General features: G+C 45.7%; 1 protein-coding gene across 1 annotated transcript in view; it reads right to left on the reverse strand.

Annotated features, from left to right (window-relative positions):
• Positions 1–20,031, reverse strand: part of QSOX1 (quiescin sulfhydryl oxidase 1) — a 101,418-nt gene that overhangs the window by 62,675 nt on the left and 18,712 nt on the right. The window contains exon 2 of the mRNA XM_053246921.1: positions 2,996–3,096. Coding sequence (XP_053102896.1) covers positions 2,996–3,096 — 101 coding nt within the window. The remainder of the gene's footprint in view (positions 1–2,995; positions 3,097–20,031) is intronic.

The raw sequence follows: 20,031 nt of genomic DNA on the forward strand, positions 1-20,031 counted from the left end.
GCAAACCTGTTGGCTTCACACAGTGCTGAGAAGAGGGGAACAACACAGCCAGTATGCACGTATGAACCAGCCAACCTCCGTCTTTATTGTATCGACAGCCTGTAGTTACAGAGGCAAATGTACAGTCCCAAATAAACCATCTCATGTTCACAACACACTGCATGTGAGCCAAATATCTAACTTGAAAAACTGGGTTAAATGTAAAGGATTTTAAGTAAATGCAGCTTAACCCGCCTGTCCTTCTCAGCATCTCAGATCCTGTCCTCTTAAAAGCAAGCTTGTAAGACATATGCACACTTGTCTTAGCACCTGTGGTGAGTAATAATCACCTAGTGGTCAGGCAGGAAAGCGTTTGTAAGTCAGAAGATAATTCGTTCTCTCCCACCCTGTTTTTTTGGCTGCCAATGTGCCACAAATGGCTATCAGAGCTATGTATGGGCAGGAAGGCTAGTAAAAGCAAACAACTCCTGAGAATCTACTTGGCGGCCACTGCTTAAAGCAGGGCTGCACAACTTTAGCCCTCCAGCCGTTTTAGGACTACAACACCTATCATCCCCAGCCAGAGTGGCCAATAGTAACAGATGATGGGAACTGTAGGCCAACATCTGCAGGATGGCCAAAGTTGTGCAGCCCTCACTTGAAGGGACAAGATCTTTCATATTGAAAAAGGGCTCAGACAATCATCTGAAGAAAATCTCCATCTAGCACAAGTGCCAGGATCAATAAAAGGGCCACAGCTCTGCCACATAGTTTAGAGGCAGTTCCTGGAACTAGCACTCTTGAAACATACATGCAACTTAATGTCCCCCACCAATCCTTGATGTGAAGGAAGCACAGGATGTGGGATCATTAAGTCTAGTTCTGATGTAACTGAGGCACATGTGTGATCCTGATCAGGTGTTCCTCCCCAAGAAACAGGCACAGCACAAGGCTATGCTGCACAAAACACACTCCTGGCCACAGCTGCCTCCCTCTTCTGCAGGAGAAGGGCCAGATCCAGGATTCAATTCCAAGCTGCAAAGTCAACTCTTCAAAGGGAATGCGCCCCCATCCAAATCTTAGGGGGATCCTATCAGCAATCCTACCAATCAAGAGCACTTCTGTCTTGGCTGGGTGAAGTCTCAGCTTGTTTGCTCACATTCAGACCATAACTGATCTCGGTCAGCAGATGATGGCCAGAGTCAGTGAGGAGTCCCGAACTAATAGCTTGCATCTCCAGCACACTAGCTTTTGCTTCTCCAAATAAGCCAAGTGGAATCAGGAAAAGTAATGTTTAAAAAGACAACTCAGGTTTACCCCCAGATTACACAGATTACACAAAGAACAGGATTTATATAACAGGAGGGGGACATGAAGCAGAATCAAACACACACACACACACACAAACACACAGCAATAACCAGAGGCTTTTCAGTGGGAAATTAGGTCCTCAGAGCATCTCCACAGCTTGTGACTGCTGGGGAATCCTTGTGGATCTCCAGCCCCTCACTGATCAGCAGCCAGCTGTAGAGCTGCAGCATGTCATGAAGTCACATAGCACAACTGTCTCCCCCCACTTTCTTCCCCTTCCTCTACATTAGAGCTGAACCTAAACTTGCCTTTGTGCTGTGCATTCTGCAACATCCTACCCACCCCATCCTGGGGATGCTTGCAGGGGCACAAAGTTAATCCATTACACTGTGCAATCACCCCACCACCACCACTACTAGTCACCCTTCTCTGGTGGCTGGCTATAGCCTTTTTTTTCAGAGCACAGTATCCGGGTTAGATAGAAGATTAGAGAATTGCCCAGTTGACTAGGCAATGTAGACAGAATCTTTCCATCTTCCAGTGCCATGCTCTGCGCACAACGCAGAAAGACAGAGATTCGAGTCCCCACATTGGCCTCATCAACCTGATCTTCTGGCTCCAGCACTATGCTCTGAAGAAAAGAGAAGGCTGCAAGCCAGTATTGAAAAAAATGAGGTCAGGAGGTATGTACAGCAGAATAGACACTCAACTTGATGGGAGATTAGGGTTGGGAGGATTTTGCAACCCACAACCCCCACTTTCAGATTTGCTCCCCAAGTTTCTGGTGAGCAATAATACTTCTGCTCAGTGATACTCAGAGCCCCCTCAGTCTCTCCATCTCCTCAGAGCCCTACCACGGCTCCTCAAGGATCTCCCGAAGAGATCCACTAAGGGGGTCACATAGAGCTCAACACATATCCAAAGCCTCACAGTCTGAATACCAGGACCACAGAGCTGGTATGTCTGGTATGGTCTGGTATGGCACATGCCTTCTAAAGCACGTTACTGTATATTAAATATCAGCTGAACTAGGCTTTGCATCAGGAGTGTGAAAGTAATACAATTCAGTTTCATTGTTAAGAGTATGGTTCAGTTTGGAGCTCATTCATTCTCTTTTCTTTCCTTTCATTACATTCACTGGTATGCCCTTTCCTCATTTTTCCAGGTTCCATTGCCTGCAGCTGCAGGAGACCACAGAGGTCCTCTACACAGCTCCTGCCTGGCAGCCAACATTTCATTCTCCCACAATGCCCTGAACACAGTATTAATCCAGGGTATTGTTCCCAGCCGGGGGGGTGGGGGGTTAGCATCTGCCGGCGGGGGCCCACATGTTTTGGTGGCAGCCACCACTTTATTTTCCCACAGTGTTCTGGTCCAACCCTTTGTCCAAGTCTTTGCAGACAACAACATGGTTGCATCAACTTGTGGCTGCTGTTTTTCTCCCTTCAGTGCCTCAGACTGACATTGCATCTGGTCGGGCAGGAGACAATAAAAAGGCAGCTGCCAAGAAGTGGCAGGACAGAAGACTTTTACTGCCCAAACATCTCCCCAGCTCAAATGTGTAATAAATGGATAATGAATGGGATTCTGAATATAAACCCTTCAACTAGGCCATCAAACTAATTTCTGAATAAATGTTTCCATTCTGAAAGCAAATGCACAACTGTATTCTGTTACCCACTTTCTACTCCAATGGGAACTTTACCTTCAGTGTTGGGTAGCCAGTAATTCCAAAGTCTGAACATATTTTCTGATTGGACATATCAGCGCAGTCAATCACACCCAGCATCACAGCAGGTCTCCAATCTGGGGGGAAGAAGTGGGGGAAAGTGTCAGTAGGCATTAATAGCAATCGCACTTACATTTATATACCGCTTTATAGCCGAAGCTCTCTAAGCAGTTTACAATGATTTAGCATATTGCCCCCAACATTCTGGGTACTCATTTTACCGACCTCGGAAGGATGGAAGGCTGAGTCAACCTTGAGCCCCTGGTCAGGGTCGAACTTGTAACCTTCTGGTTACAGGGCGGCAGTTTTACCACTGCGCCACCAGGGGCTCATTAAGGTCTTGTCATTTTGCTACAAAATACAGCTGAGGCTTACACGGTGTCATAAGGAGTGGGTGTTAATAGGGAACAGCTGCTTATTCTTTCATAGAAGACAAAAGTAAGGAGCACCCAATGAACATATCTATACTGCAAAGCATTCCAGATGAAAGAGGGGAAGAAGAGAAGAGAGGCACACAATCAAAACAATCAAAACAATCAAAACAATCAAAACAATCAAAACAATCAAAACAATCAAAACAAACACTGACTGAGCAGCAGAGAGAAAAGATTAACTGGACATGCTGTTCTGAAAACTTCATTCCTAGTTATATAAATAACTTTATATATACACACACCCCTTGTATGAAAGTTGTCTGTCACCAAGTGTATAACCAGCCTGTAACAAAAGTAATAATTACCAACAACGTAAACTGAGTCATGTGAGGTGGGAAATTAGGCGATCAGGAACACCCAACTATGATGTAAAGAACAATGGGGGGCGGAGTTTGGAAATTCACCAGCTTCTGGAGCTGGTGGAGGAACTTGGTGAGATTTCATTGCTCTGGATATTTTACAACAGCAGAAGCTGAGATGCAAGACAAAGGAACAGAGAGCTGCACTGTATACACCCTATATTAAGAGTTTCGAAGCATCAAGATTTGGCTGCTGTTCAGGGGAGAGAATACCGAGCTGGACGGACAACTGGCCTGACCCAGAAAGGCTTTCCTTGCGTATGCCACTGAGCTGCTTACGGAACTCCAACTTGGTATTCTAGAGGAAGACTTAGGTGCCTGAGTCTGCATCACTGTTACTGGAAGACAGAGCTGCTAACTCAGGGGGAGACAGCCTTGGCACTCCAGCTGCTGGACTACAACTCCCATCATCCCTGGCCACAATTTATGCCAAGGTTGCCTACCCTGTGCTAACCTGTCCTTTACTGTGCTGCAACATTATCATTGCAGATGATCAAAGGACAATACTGTAGCAGGGATCAGGTGACACATGAAGCCAGTAGGGTTCCACCTGGCCCCTGTACGACTGCTTACCTTGACCTGGCTCCTGAGGAGTAGTCCGAGCTGCTCCTGGACATGGAATTCCATCCCCACATGGAACTGTCTTTCATTCTTGATTTATATATCACTAGCTGGGCCAGGCTCAGAGCATCTGCGCTTACGGCCGGCCCACCCACCTGCCGCCTTTTTCTTTCTCCTCCCCCCCGCTTTCTGGCCAGCCAGGCACTGGCTTCTTCTCCCGCCTGCCCCCCTTTCTGGCTGGCAGGTGGGCTTCTTCTCCTGCCCCAGCACCCAGCCAGTTTCTGGCCGGCCAGCCGACTGTCTTCTCACCCACCCGCTGCTTTCTGGCTGGCCAGGTGCTAGCTTCTTCTCCACCCCGCCCCCAGCTGCTTTCTGGCTGGCTGGCCGGCTTCTTGCCCGCCTGCCCCCCTTTCTGGCAAGCCGGCTGGGAGGGTACCAGCTCCTTCTCTCTCCCACTGACTTCTGCTTTCTGGTGGGCCAGCCGCCGCCATTTTTTCCCCTCCCGCCCATACCCATGGTTATCTGGCAGCTCTCTGAACTCTTGTGGGAGCTGCCATGCATGGGATTAGCCACAGATATATCTTAGAGAATTAAATATAAAGAAGATGGTTTTGTTGCATTTTTTAAAATGATTGCAAGTTGCCCTGGGGCATCTTGTTAGGGCAAACGTTTATGGACAAATACATTTTCAAAACACATTTGCACAACCACTTGCTTGCCTCCAGATCACCAGCCCAGACAGTGCCCCCAGTTTCTAGCTCATTCCACATCAATCAAATAGGTGCCCCAACATGAGAGTTAAACACACACACACACTCACTCTTCAGGCTCAGAAGTGTTACAATAGGAAACTGTGAAAGGTTTTTACAAGGAAAGCCACTTCCAGACAGCACATTGCATTCCACCAAATCAGGGAAACTCCCTGGCCCCACCCTCTCAACAGAGAGCGGCAACAACAAGCAAGGTGCCAGCTGCTCCACCCTAGGCTTTTGGAACCGGCCACCAAGAGACTAGACTAAGTAGCATCCAGCATGAAGAAGCCCTTGTTGACATACCATTCCCTGCCCCTCCTTGCTCTTGTTTCTTAGAAAACAGGTACCCACCCGTGTATTTGTCCAATGATCAAGCTACATGGTCTACTCAGCTAGGATGCTCAAGATAACAGAGGATGCACTTGGACTCCGTTTAAGTCACAAATTAATTAGGATGGCTGTCATCCACATAATCCATATTTCCATAATATCACTGTCCATACAATGGTATCTAAACAATGTGCATACAGAGGTTTTGGAATTCTGCAATAAAAACTTACAAGTTTTACTATCACAAGTTTTGCAAATTGAGTAAAATTTGGTTTGTGATGCGATTTTCTGCAAAGTTATGAATCTGAAAGTTTTCCAGTGCCTAAATATTTCTACCCCAGGGTTGGTGTGGAGATAGAAGGAAAAACATGTCCCACCTTCAGCACTGAAAATAAGCTCTGCATTTAATTTCTACATCTATTTCTACCCCAGGGTTGGTGTGGAGATAGAAGGAAAAACATGTCTCACCTTCAGCACTGAAAATAAGCTCTGCATTTAAAAACAGTAAATGTATCTTTTGGCCAGAAGAGAGAAAATAAAGCAAGTTTGCATATGTCTAACTTAAGCGCATACTTGAATGTGACAGCAAAGTTTGCCAGATTAAGGATTTTTTTTGTGTTTTGACAGGGTTGATCCTAGTCCACATCACAGGGCTTTGCAAAGATAAGATAAGGTATCTTTATGTAACCTAAACTATAGGAATCAACAGAATGGGTTTTGAAACAAAAAGCCCAGGCTGAGGATCCCATGTATATCTAAGGAAAACTTCTGCTACCATTCCCGCCCCCCCGCACTGCCCCCACATACACACACCTCTTAAGAACTTGAGTCTGTGGCTTGTTCAATCGTCTATTTAAAAGTTACCACTTTTTCAAGGCCTCCGAGTTATGTTCTGCACCTTTTCACTCACATATGAAGCCGACTCATACAGAGTCAGAGCACTGGTCTATGAAGCTCAGTGTCGTTTCCACTGATTGGCAGGGGTTCTCCAGGGTTGCAGACAGTGGTCCTTTCCAGTCTGAACTGGATGGAGATGCTGGGGATTGATCCTGGGACCTTTTGCATGCAAGGTCCCTGCTCTACACCTCTGACCTATGGCCCCCTCACCCATAACTTTGTCTGCATCATTCCGGATAATAATCCCAAATGGTGCAAAATTCATACAAGGATGACATGAAGAAGCCTCAGGTGGTGTTCTGTTGGTATTATCTCCCAGCAAAGAAGGGTGCAGAGGCCTTGCAATTCAAAGTTGAAACCAAAAATAGGTTACAAGTCAATAAAATGCATGCATCACTGCATGACCTGCAGAATTTATGCAGACAACCCTTGGTTCCTTCCGCCTCAAAGAGCTTGTATACATCTTATTTTAATAATTTGGAGGAAAGGAGGATGTCGTGATGTAGAGGTAAAGTAATTAAGATGTTAAGAACAGAGATGTAGAGATAACAGGATTAACAAGTGTAACAAGAGCATAGAACAGGGACTCAATTGCCATGCATCATGACTCAAGCTTCTTCTGAGCCAGGAATTGGGGGGATTTCAGGCAGGAATTCAGTCTGTACACCATCACCCTGCTCTCGCCAAAGAAGGGAGCCACACCAGCCAAATCAGAAATTTTACACCAATAGGCTAGAGGGCATCAAGCAATACCCCTATCAAAACTACCGTCAGGTCTTCTCACTGGTCTGAGCAAGCAGGCCGATTAGTGCACTTGCCACAGTTCACCTTTTGCTTTGCCACTGCCACCAGCTTGACAGGAGCAAGTCCTGACTCGACCACACAGGGCACTCAAGTTCTGCGCTTAACACATTGGAGATTTCTTCCAGGCAACTTCTGAGACACACCTGATCATAATCACTGCTAGAGCTAAAAAAATTAAGATTCTCAGGATTTTTTAGTATTATTTCTACAGTACTATCTATGTCCTTGCATGTTATTTATTACATTTATATGCTTTCTTCTATCATGCAACTCAAGACAGCATACATAGGGCTCTCAGATAGTCACCGACCACATCTATTATGACAACTACGACGACGACTACAAAGGATATTTATATACCGCTCTTCAACCAGAAGTTCTCAAAGAAAAATTTACACAGAAAAAAATACACAAATTCATAGAAAAATACATAAATAAGATGGTCTCCTGTCTCCAAAGGGCTCTCAATCTAAAAAGACACATAAGGTTGGCACCAGCAACAGCCACTGGAGGGATGCTGTGCTGGGGCTGGATAGGGCCAGTTGCTCTCCCCCTGCTAAATATAAGAGACTAACCACTTTAAAAGGTGGATCTTTTTTTGGTTAGCAGGGGTCCTGCATAGATGCAGCAAGGTGGCTGTATCATGCTTCTTAATTTATTCATAAATGATCTAGAAGCAAGGGTAAGCAGCGAGGTGGCCAAATTTGCAGATGATACCAAACTCTTCCGGATAGTGAAATCCAAAACGGATTGTGAGAAGCTCCAAAAGGATCTCTCCAAACTGGGGGAGTGGGCGACAAAATGGCAAATGCGGTTCAATGTTAGCAAGTGTAAAGTGATGAACATTGGGACGAAAAACCCCAACTTCAAGTATATGCTGATGGGATCCGAGCTGTCGGTGATGGACCAGGAGAGGGATCTTGGGGTTGTGGTGGACAGCTCATTGAAAGTGTCAACTTAATATGCAGCAGCTGTGAAAAAGGCAATTCCATGCTAGGGATCATTAGGAAGGAATTGAAAATAAAACGGTTAACATTATAATGCCCTTATACAAAACTATGGTGCGGCCACACTTGGAGTACTGCGTACAATTCTGGTCACCACATCTTAAAAAGGACATTGTTGAACTGGAGAAGGTACAGAAGAGGGCAACGAAGATGATCAGGGGCCTAGAGCACCTTTCTTCTGAGGCAAGACTACAACTCCTGGGGCTTTTTAGTTTAGAAAAAAGACGACTGCGGGGAGACATGATAGAGGTCTATAAAATCATGCATGGTGTGGAGAAAGTGGATAGTGAGAAATTCTTTTCCCTCTCACACAACACTAGAACCAGGGGTCACTCCATGAAATTGATTGACAGGAGGTCTAGGACCAACAAACGGAAGTACTTTTTCACACAACGCGTGATCCACTTGTGGAACTCTCTGCCACAGGACATGGTGACAGCCAACAACCTGGATGGCTTTAAGAGGGGTTTGGATGACTTCGTGGAGGAGAGGTCTATCAATGGCTACTAGTCGGAGGGCTGTGGGCCATCTCCAGCCTCAAAGGCAGGATGCCTCTGAGTACCAGTTGCAGGGGAGTAATGGCAAGAGAGAGGGCATGCCCTCACCTCCTGTCTGTGGCTTCCAGCGGCATCTGGTGGGCCACTGTGCGAAACAGGATGCTGGACTAGATGGGCCTTGGGCCTCATTCAGCAGGGCTGTTCTTATGTTCTTATCTGTCCTCAAATCACACCCTGCTACCCGCTACTGAGTAAAGCAGAAAATAGGTACCTGTCCCCAAGGTTCTTATAATCTAAAAATTTAGACAAGGGGAGGAAGCAGGCCAGCAGGGAGAATGGAGGGACAGGCGTAACAGGAGACTGCTGTGGATCCTAAAGCATGCTCTGAGAGCACATGACACAGCTATCTTGCTCAAGCTAAAGAGGACTAGGTCAGGTCAATACCTGGATTGGTGGCTACCTGGGAGCCCTATGTAGGCCACCTTGAGTTCATTACATCTCAAAAGAACAGCCAACTAGAATTGGCACACACTCACAACTTTGCTTTTATTTCCCTTAGGATGTGAACTAAGCAGTTAGCCTTCCGTTTCCATGGGGAGCTGCAGAATACAAACACCCCTACCTGTAGGAGGAACACCAGTCTAAGACCAAGAACATGCCAATCATTATTCCCTACTGACAGGACCTGCATTTGGCTTTCTGCCTCCGCCACTGACTCAACAGAACCTTGGGCAACAACCTTCATTCCTCATTTGCATGGAAGAGGTAAGGATAATTACCTCTTTCTGGTAAAAAGGGCTTTGAAATATCCTGCTTATGTGCCCTTTTCTGAACACAACATGTTAGTCATCCTTCCCTTCTCGCTCTCTGATCTGAGGGCATACATGGATGATCAACCCAGTTAGCACCATACCCGTCCCCAAGAGAGGAAGTGAAGACCTACAGATCTGAAACAATTATTAGCAATATTTATATACTGCTTTTCAACCAACAGTTCTCAAAGCAGTTTACAAAGAAAAAGGCATAAGATCGTTCTCTGTCCCGAAAGGGCTCACAATCTCAAAACACAGAAGTCACAAGGTACGCACCAGTCACTGCCACCGGAGAGACACTGTGCTGGAATTGGAGTAGGGACTGCCTCCCAGAGCCACCAATTTTAAAAAGAGTGCCTTTTTGCTCAGCTTGCAGTGGTAATAGTTACAGTTACCTTAACACAGGCCTGCACAACATTTATTTATTTATTTAAACATATTTTTATACTGCCCAAAACTTACATCTCTGGGTGGCTTACAACAAGATAAAAACAACAACAAAAACAAAAAACCCAAGAAATTTAAAACACAATTAAAAATTTTTAAAATAATATTCTAAAACAACATTAATACAATCAAAACAGTATCAGTTAAAAGCCTGGGTGAACAGACGCGTCTTTAAATAATTTTTTAAAAATTGTCAGAGATGGGGAGGCTCTTATTTCACTAGGGAGCGCATTCCAAAGCCTCGGGGCAGCAACGGAGAAGGCCTGTCCCTGAGTAGCCACCAGATGAGCCGGTGGCAAATGCAGACAGACCTCTCCAGATAATCTCAATGGGCGGTGGGGTTCATAACGAAGAAGACGTTCTCTTAAATACCCAGGGCCCCAAGCTGTTTAGGGCTTTATAGGTTATAACTAACACCTTGTATTTTGCCCAGAAACATGTCGGCAGCCAGTGTAACTCCTTGAATACAGGAGTAATATGGTCTCTCCTAGATGACCCAGAGACCAGCCTGGCTGCCGCATTCTGAAACAATTGTAGTTTCCGGACTACGTACTATGGCAGCCCCACATAGAGCACATTACAGTAATCCAGTCTGGAGGTTACCAGCAGATGTACCACTGTTTTGAGGTCATTTACCTCAAGAAACGGACGCAGCTGGTGTAACAGCTGAAGCTGATAGAAGGCACTTCTGGCCACTGCCTCAACCTGGGACACCAGGAAAAAACTTTGATCCAGAAGCACCCCCAGACTGCGTACCTGTTCCTTATGGGGAAGTGTGACCTCATTCAGAACAGGTAGATCAAAATCGTCTCCTGAGTTTTGACCCCGCACAATGAGTACCTCTGTCTTATCTGGATTCAGTCTCAGTTTGTTATCCTCATCCAGCCCATTACCGACTCCAGGCAGGCATTTAGAGAGGTTATTCCTCTCCCAATGATGCTAACATGGAGAAATAGATTTGGGTGTCATCAGCATACCGATAACACTCTGCATCAAATCTCCTGATGATCTCTCCCAGAGGTTTCATGTAGATGTTAAACAACATCGGAGACAATACAGAGCCCTGAGGGACACCCTACAAAAGTTCAGATTTTGAAGAACACCAGTCTCCAAGGGACACCATCTGGAACCTTCCCGAGAGGTACGAGTGGAACCACTGCAGAGCAGTGCTTCTCACTCCCAACCCCCTCAGACGCTCCAGAAGGATACTATGGTTGATAGTATCGAAAGCCTCCGAGAGGACCAAAAGGACCAACAGAGTCACACTTCCTCTGTCAATTCCCAGTTGGAGATCATCCATCAGGCTGACCAAGGCAGTCTCCACCCCATAGCCAGCCCAGAAGCCAGTTTGAAATGGGGCTTAGATAATCAGTTTCCTCCAAGACTGTCTGGAGCTGGGAGGCCACCACCCTCTCAGTTACCTTGTCCAACCATGGAAGGTTGGAGACAGGCCTGCAGTTACTCAGCTCTGAGGGATCCAAGGTAGGCTTCTTCAGAAGTGGTCTAATAATTGCCTCCTTAAGACTAGGAGGCATCCTACCTTCCCTCAGAGACGCATTTATAATCTCTACCAGGCCTTCTACAACAACCGCCCTGCCAGATAGTATAAGCCATGTCGGGCAAGGGTCAAGAGAACAGGTGGTAGGCCACACCATTCCAATCAGCTTGTCCACATCCTCAGGAGTCACAAACTAGAACTTATCCAACCTAACCACACAAGAGGAGTTGCTGGACACCTGCACATCAGACACTGAAGTAATTGTGGAGACGGAGTCGAAGTTGGCCCGAATACAAGAGATTTCCCCCCACAAAGAATTCTTTAAACACATCACAGCGGGTAATCAATGGTTCTATATTCTGACTCAAGGGAGGAGGGGCACATACTAGCCCTCTCACAACCCTGGACAACTCTGCCGGATGTGAACTTGCGGATGCAATACGGGCAGAAAAGAATTGCTTATATGCCGCACGTATCGCCTGAGCATAGGTCTTCAAATGAGCTTTATGTTGCAATCTGTTGGATTCAAGCCGAGTCTTTCTCCACTTGCGCTCCAATTGTCTACCTCGCCGCTTCAGCCCCCGTAGTTCTTCCATATACCAAGGGGCCAGTTTTGAAGTGGGTTGGGAGCAATCTTGTCTACTGCCCCAGTGAGTTTGCTGTTCCAATTCTCCACCAGGTCATCAACAGGATCACCGCCAGAGTCAACACTAAATCCCTCCAAGGCTTCTTGAAATCCTATTTGATCCAATAACCTTCTCGGGCGGACCATCCTAATAGGTCCCTCGCTCCTGCAAAGGTGGGAAGTGATTGTGAGTCCAACCTTAATCAGATGGTGGTCCGTCCATGACAATGCAGAAATCACAGGATTCTCCACTAACAGAACACCACCCTGATCAGAGTGAAAGACCAAATCAAGTGTGTGACCAGCAATGTGTGTCGGCCCCGAGACCACTCGGGATAGGCCCATAGTCATGGCCGCTATGAACTCCTGAGCCGCCCTGGACAAATCGGTCCCAAAGTGAACACTGAAGTCCCCCAGCACCACAAGCCTGGGGGACTCCAACACCAAATCCAAGACCAAGTCTGTCAGTCCCGTTAGGGCCTCCGTTGACCAGCAGGGTGATCGGTACACCAACAGAAGTCCCAGTCTATCCCTGGTCCCCAGACTTAAGTACACACATTCGATATGGTCAGACACTTCCACAGGGAAGTGGAAAGGGAAAGGTTAATCTTATAGACCACAGCCACGGTCCCTCACCCGCTCCTCCACACAGTACCCTGGAGGGAGAGGCTGGGACCACACTGGGCCCCCAGCCAGGTCTCTGTAATACATACCAGGTCAGCACCTTCATCCAGAATCAAATCATGGATGGGTTCTGATTTATTCTGGACTGACCTGGCATTACAGAGGAGCAAGGTGAGGTTCCAAGGGTGGTTGGCACTGCTCCCCAAGATCAAAGAGCTGGCAGGACAACCAGAAGGGGAAACAGCTATTAGATTTCCAAGTCCCCTTCCCCTGTAACGGCCCACTGACCTGCCAACGTTACTTCTTCTACATGAGGCCCGGGGCCCGGATTTGGCCCGCAGGGACTATTTTACTGGCCCCCAAGTATCCTGCAGCAACACAGGATCTGGAAACTGACTTATAGCGCCATCCTATGCATGTTTTCTCATAAACATGTTCCATGGTGTTCCCAGCAAGGCTTACTCCCATGTATGCATGCCTAGGATTGCAGCCTGAAAGCAACAACAGTTTAGGGAGAGAAGAGGACTTGGCATTTGTTTGGGGCTGCCATGCACTCTAAGGCCTCCACTGATTGAGCAGGGACAAGACCTAGTCTCTGGCCACTATCCTTGGTTGAAACTATAGGTTCATTGACGGGGGAACAGATCCACAACTAACTAATAATACTTTCCATTTTAATGCAGGCACGGAGCCTGACCGCCAGCAGACTGTGTGCGGCCACGGCCCCACTCACCCCGCACCACGCGTCTGATATCACCCCGCACCACGTAGGTCTGATGCGGGGGGGCGTGGTCTGGCTCCCGAATGGAGCTGTGCGGCTCCGCTCTGGAGTTGGAATCCAGCAGGCGCTGTACCTCCTCTTCTGGTTTCTCTAGCAATGGACATCACATCCAGGTCTACCAGCATTTTTGTTATTAACTCCAAAATAAAGAGTAGTGTTTCCCTCACCTGCTGTGCAAGGATCCAGAGCTGCCAAAACATTTTTTCACTTGAGCTCATCCACTGTACTGAGATTTCTGATATGGGCAGGAAATGGTGCAGAGCAGGTAGAATGCAGGGAAGGGAGCAAAGGACAACTGATGGATGAAAGACAACAACAGCATCCTTTCTTTGTCACCTAATCCAAGAACAAAGAAGATGACAACTGAGACAGCTATGACCCATATGCTTCATTTCCAGTGCACCCCTGCCTTCCAACAGCTTTGTGCCAATCTGCAGCTTGCAGTCCAAACAGGCCTTACTCATGAGGCAGAGGAGAAGGGCAGGGGCGAGCAGAAGTTTGCAGCCTGGCTTATGCTTTCACGCAACACTCGAAACCAGCCATGCAACACTTGGAACCAACCACACACTCACAAGTTGCAAAAAGGAAGCAGGAATTTGCAAGTGCTGCAATTAAAACCCAAGCAAAGGGTTTGCCTGCTTCTAGGGACAAGATAAGGTAATCATTGTTCCACATGAATGAGAAAACAAAACTATCCCCTTTGGGGAGATTTTGGAGTAATCCTCAGTCTTCTGAAGCATTAGGAACTGCCTCTGGCCCAAAATTTTGCTTCTGAACTACACTAAGGATGTGAAGCAGAACCAAACTGCAATGGTTTTCTTGGACTGTATCCTTATCAAAAGCATACTTGTTTTATTAAAACAATTTCCTAGCCCTCTTTCCAGTGTGCAAGTAGGCTACAAGAACAATTCAGAAGTTTAAAAATAGTGTAATTAACCTCAAAGCATATTTCTGTCCTTTTGTCCGTGGATGACACGGTAATTCTTCCCCAGTCTTCAACTGGGTTAAAGAGCCTTAGAAACACTGGCCAGTTTTTGTAGAGAAAATGCCTTATTAATTAATTATCATAAGACCAAAATCATGTGGTTTTCTAGAACTAATAAAAGGATTCTATTGGACAGCCGATGGTCATGGGATCGAGCAAGTAGATAGTTTTAAACATTAGGGAGCAATTTTTCATTTGAAAAAGGTAGTTCGAACCTCCACAAAGAATACATGAAACAGAAAGTGCAAAAAAGCTCCTCAGCCATTTTGGCTTTTTATAGTTCTAAAGGGGGACAATTTATCCCTGTTGCAGTTAGACTATATGAAGCTCAGGCTCTTGCTCAGTTGCTCTATGGAATTCAGACTCTCCCCTCATCAGAACCTGGCATCTCTCAAAGTTATTCAGTCAAAATTTCTGAGGAGTTTGTTCCAGGTCCATCAGTGTGGGGAGGAAAACAGCAACTTCTTTTTCCTAAAGGCCTAATCCCTCTGTTGTTATCAGAGAGAAGATCTCCAACTAGAGTGGAAACAATCAAGGCCAAATTGTATCATTTTGGTTTTTCTCCTGCCCTATTACAGGATTGGGGCTACAAGTGAGCTAAGCTGGCTCTCAAGCAGAAGATACTGGATGTGGCTTATCAAGAAGAACATACTAATTTGCCCAACAGATCTGTTTATGGTCTGCAATTAATTGAGGTTCCACCTGCCAGATATTTAAATTCACATGCAGTTCCTAAATATAGGAGAATATTCTCTTTAGCTCGTTTCAGTGCAGTCCCATCTGTGGTACTGGAGAGGAGGTACAAAAAAAGTCCCTTATTCGGTGCGTTTTTGTCTGTATGGTGATAAAGTGGTTGAGTCAACTACGCATATTTTACTATATTGTAAATTTTATAATGACGTTTGGGTTGCTCTTATTGCTCCATATTTAAAAAGTTGTTCTGGCTGTTCAGATGAATCCTGTATTAGTTTTTTACTGTTGGCTTGAGATGCTGAGATTACATATAATGTGGTCAAATTTCTTCTGACTAGGCAAGTTATGATATCGTCTACACTCTCTTAACTTGTTTGTATTATAGCTGTTGGATGTAATTTGTTATGCTTTGATGTTTTTGGATGTTTAGATATTTGTTGTTTTTCTGGTCAGTGACCAAATAAAGAATGTATTTATTATTTATTCATTCATTCATTCATTTGATTTGTATACCGCCCTTCCGAAATGGCTCAGGGCAGTTCACAATTAAAAACAGAAACCATTAAAAACCAACAACAATTAAAACAGAAATATAAATATGAACACCAGTTTAAAAACATCTTTAAAACAATTAAACTATCAGAACAATTAAAACCTTGAAAACCAGGTTAGCATTAAAACTAATTAAAAACCCTGAAAGGCCAGGCCAAACAGATGGGTTTTAAGGGCTCTCTTGAAGGTCACTAAGGAACTGAGATTGTGAATTTCTGCTGGGAGTGCATTTCACAGCCCGGGAGCAGCTACAGAGAAGGCCCGGCTCCGAGTCACCACCAGAAGTACTGGTGGTAACTGGAGACGGACTTCTCCAGATGACCTCAACGTACGATGGGGATCATACAGAAGAAGGTATGATGGGGATCATACAGAAGAAGGTATGAAGGTATTTATTTGTTGTATTGTTTTATGCCTGTTTTTATATGTTTTTATACTCTTAGCATGTTGTTTTTATTGTGTTTTTATTGTATGTTTTTAACTTTTGTAAACCGCCTTGGGGCTATATTTTAACGAAAGGCGGTATAAAAATGCAAAAATAAATAAAAATAAAGGTACTCTCTAAGGCAGGGATTCTCAACGTGTGGGTCCCCAGATGTAATTGGACTTCAACTCCCATAATTCCCAACCAAAGGCCACTGGGGCAGGGGATTATGGGAGCTGAAGTCCAATAACATCTGGGGACCCACACGTTGAGAAACCCTGCTCTAAGGTAGCCTGGACCCAAGACGTTCAGGGCTTTAAAGGTAATAACCAGCACTTTGTATTTGGCCAAGAAACATATCGGCAGCCAGTGTAACTGTTTCAAAACAGGCATAATATGGTCTCTCCGGGTTACCCCAGAGACCAATCTGGCTGCCTGCCGCATTCTAAACTAACTGAAGTTTCTGGACTACGTACAAAGGCAGCCCCATGTAGAGGGCATTGCAATAGTCAAGCTGGGAAGTTACCAGCTGATGCATCACTGTTTTGAGGTCATCCTCTTCAAGGAATGGGCGCAGCTGTCGAATCAGCTGAAGCTGGTGGAAAGCAGCCCCGGCCATGGCCTCCACCTGAGATACCAGGTGAGGCCTGGGCCCGGGAGTACTCCCAAGCCGTGCACCTGCTCCTTCTGGGGGAGTGTAACCCCATCCAGCCATGTATTGTATAAGGTCAGAACAAGGTCAACAAAATCATTAAACTAGTCAGCTGAAAACAAAGGTCAAAATGGAAGAATGCATTTTGGACCTACTCCAGAAAGACAAGAGATGGGAAAATGCAGGCCTCAGCAGGGAGGTCATCCTATAGCTTCAGCACAAGTAATATAAACAAGCTCACCTGGTGCAGAGCATCTGCACCCCTTGCCTCGGCCTGCCCCAGCCGCCCCACCAGCCCCCCACATCCGCTTTTTCATTTATAAAAATAAAATAAAGGCAGCACTTGCAGGAGTTAGATTTATAGAACATTTCCATCTCCTGTTTAGGAGCCATCGTTGAATGGAGAAGGAATTCTCCAGTGGACTCTTTTTGAAACCAAAAACACACACCTATAGTGTCTGGTGCCAGAGCTGAAATGGGACCAGAAAGAAAAAACTGCAGCAACAAGCAAATTCAGCTGTACAGAAATACGTGACAAGCTCAACAGCCAGGACCAGCTGGGGCACAAGCAAGGAATGCACACAGCAGGAAAATTTAGGATGTTTCATCAGACCCCTGGATTTCTGTTTTGTTGACATTCCAGAACAAGGAAACTAATAAGGAAGGGGGAAATAGCTAAAATAACAGCAATGGTTTTTTGCTGGGGGGCGGGAGGGGGAGAGCAACTAACTGTGTGAGCCAAATTGTTTTCTTCCACTTCAAAAGAGGTCTGCTTTCCCAAAATACAAATTGAGCAAAAATCAAAGGATCAGGAAAAGGAATAATTCTTCTTCCCACCAGTGACAAAGGAAATTTCAGAAGTCAAATCACCAGTGATGAACACACAACTGAAAAGACACAAAAGATCCAAGCAAGAATAAATGCTTCCGGACAGCAATATATTCTGCCTTCCCCTCCCCTTGGATGGTTCTTCTTACGAGTTGTGTGGGGGTGTCCCCATGGCCCTTTGCTCTCAGGACTGAGCACTGTGCCAGGGGGCTCGTTCCTCACAGTAGTAAGTGCTCTCCAAAGGTAATGGGGTACTACTGAGATCGGCCTTTTAAAGGCTCAGGTCTGCCTTTTATACCCAACCCCAGGCTCCCCTCCCCAGCCATTTGCTCCCCTCCCGGCGCTGTGATGGGGTGTCCTGCTTACGTTGCCACCTGCAGTGTTTGTGCTTGTGAGCATACATCACTGTTGCTCCCTTCTCAGGGAGCAAAGCACTTCACGCCCGTCCTGCCATCTGGTGCTCTTTCCCTATTTCTTGCCGGGTGGTGGGAGCAATGGACAGAGTGGGAATCAGGGCTGCCCCCCCCCCAAGCGACTGGGAAGCTAGACAGGCTGAGTCCAGCATGGAGAGTGGCCCTGTAGCCTGGCAACTCCACAGCTGCAGAGCTGGCAAGAGGGGAGGGGCTAGTTTTCCAAGAGGCTGCCAGCAAGAAGTGCCAAAACCATGGAGCAGCCATTTCCTTGGGCGGGTCTGTGCCGCCTCTACGACTGTGGTGTGAAAACTGATACAAAGCTGCAGTTGTAGCTGCTCCGACAGTCGGACACAACATTTCAGCAAAACCTGAAGTTAAATGGGGCATCTCAACTTGTCCCATTAATTTCAATGGGACTACTCATGAATAACTTGGTCTGGATGCCAGGCACAATGTTTTAATTTTTTTTTAAGCTTTATCCTTCTCATTTGTCATCCACACCTTGAGCTGGCTCAGACTGGCATTTATTTGAAATTAATTTGGGCTTGATTAAGATTCACCTTATGTCAGAAGTGAGTTGACTTCGGTTTTGGGTGTTCCCTTTCTCTCTCTCTCTCTCTCTCTCTCTCTCTCTCTCTCTCTCTCTCTCTCACACACACACACACACACACACACACCCCACCCCATCCATGAAATCCCCATGATCCAGTGAAATCTTTTCCCATTTAGAGTGCAACAGAGCTCAAGCATGCATTTCTAACATTTAAGATTCCATTCATCTGTGTTGCATGTTTCTGACTATATAATTTTAGGAACAATCTTGCTGGATCAGATAAAAGGTCCCCAATTCTTTGCCAGAATCCCAGCAGATTCCACCAACCAGCATCCCTGAAACTACCCAGTTGGCCACATCTTAACTCTTGCCTACTCTTGCCCTTCTCATTACTAACATGCCATGCAAATGTGTGGCAGTCTTCGAGCTAGAAATACATTTCAGATGCGGCAATGGGTTCTGAACAATCTAGATTACATATCTCAAATGATCCATCATACTGGGGCAGGGCGTTCCAGGACTATTTCCTCCCCATATTCTACCCTTCAGTTTAGAAACACCAAAGGGACATGTCATCACACACAGCTATTAAAACAATTTTTAAATGCACTATCTTCCTATATTCCCGTCATCATGATTTTTAACCTAGGAACTATCTTCTGATTATAATTACTATCATTCACAATTATTCCACAGCAGCAAGTTCCACAGGTTAACTCTTTCTCATCAAAGAGGACTTCCTTCCTTATGCCCAAGACAATACTCATCAAGATTTACCTGCAACTATGCTAGACGCAGGAAGTAGTTTTCCATCCCAATTGAAAGGAGTGCTCTAAGCAGTGCTAAACTACAAATTCAGCAGTAAACCTTGACTAGTTCCCTCTAGCCTGCTTCCCCCTCGGTGCCAACACCTGTGAAACAGAGTGGGAAGGGGGACACTGGCTCCATTCCTTGGAGCAGCTCATTGTTCATGAAATCCCTTAAGAGATGTCTTAAGTACAGGGTAGCTAGATGCTTCTATGGGAATCCAACATCAAAACTTGTCTTATAGGAAGTAGTGGAGTTGGTACGTCTTTTCACTACTTAATACTGAGTGCTATTTATGATACAGTAATATTGCTGATCATACTGAAAAGGCTTTTCTAACACAAACAAGCATTTTGGCCAATGTGGGTTTGCAAACTTTACCAAATACTAAACACGTCATCAGTTCTGAAGGCTGATCCTCTATTCCACTGTTAAGTGCAGTGATCCACCTCTCAATAGAGGCGTAAGATCAGTTGTACAATCACTTCCAGAAAAGGGAATTAGTGGCTCATTACTCTCAACCTGGAATTAAGCCAGGGTACATAAAATTCCCTCCTAGAGACTTCAAATAGATGGATGTGTCCTTCACTTCCTCTTCATTGCTAGCAGGACAACAATGCTGCTCTTTTTTTCTTTTCTTTTTTAGCAGTGACTATGCTCCACCCCAGAGGTGGCCA

Source organism: Hemicordylus capensis, chromosome 4, assembly GCF_027244095.1.
Source record: "Hemicordylus capensis ecotype Gifberg chromosome 4, rHemCap1.1.pri, whole genome shotgun sequence".
In the NCBI taxonomy this organism is placed as follows: Eukaryota; Metazoa; Chordata; class Lepidosauria; order Squamata; family Cordylidae; genus Hemicordylus; species Hemicordylus capensis.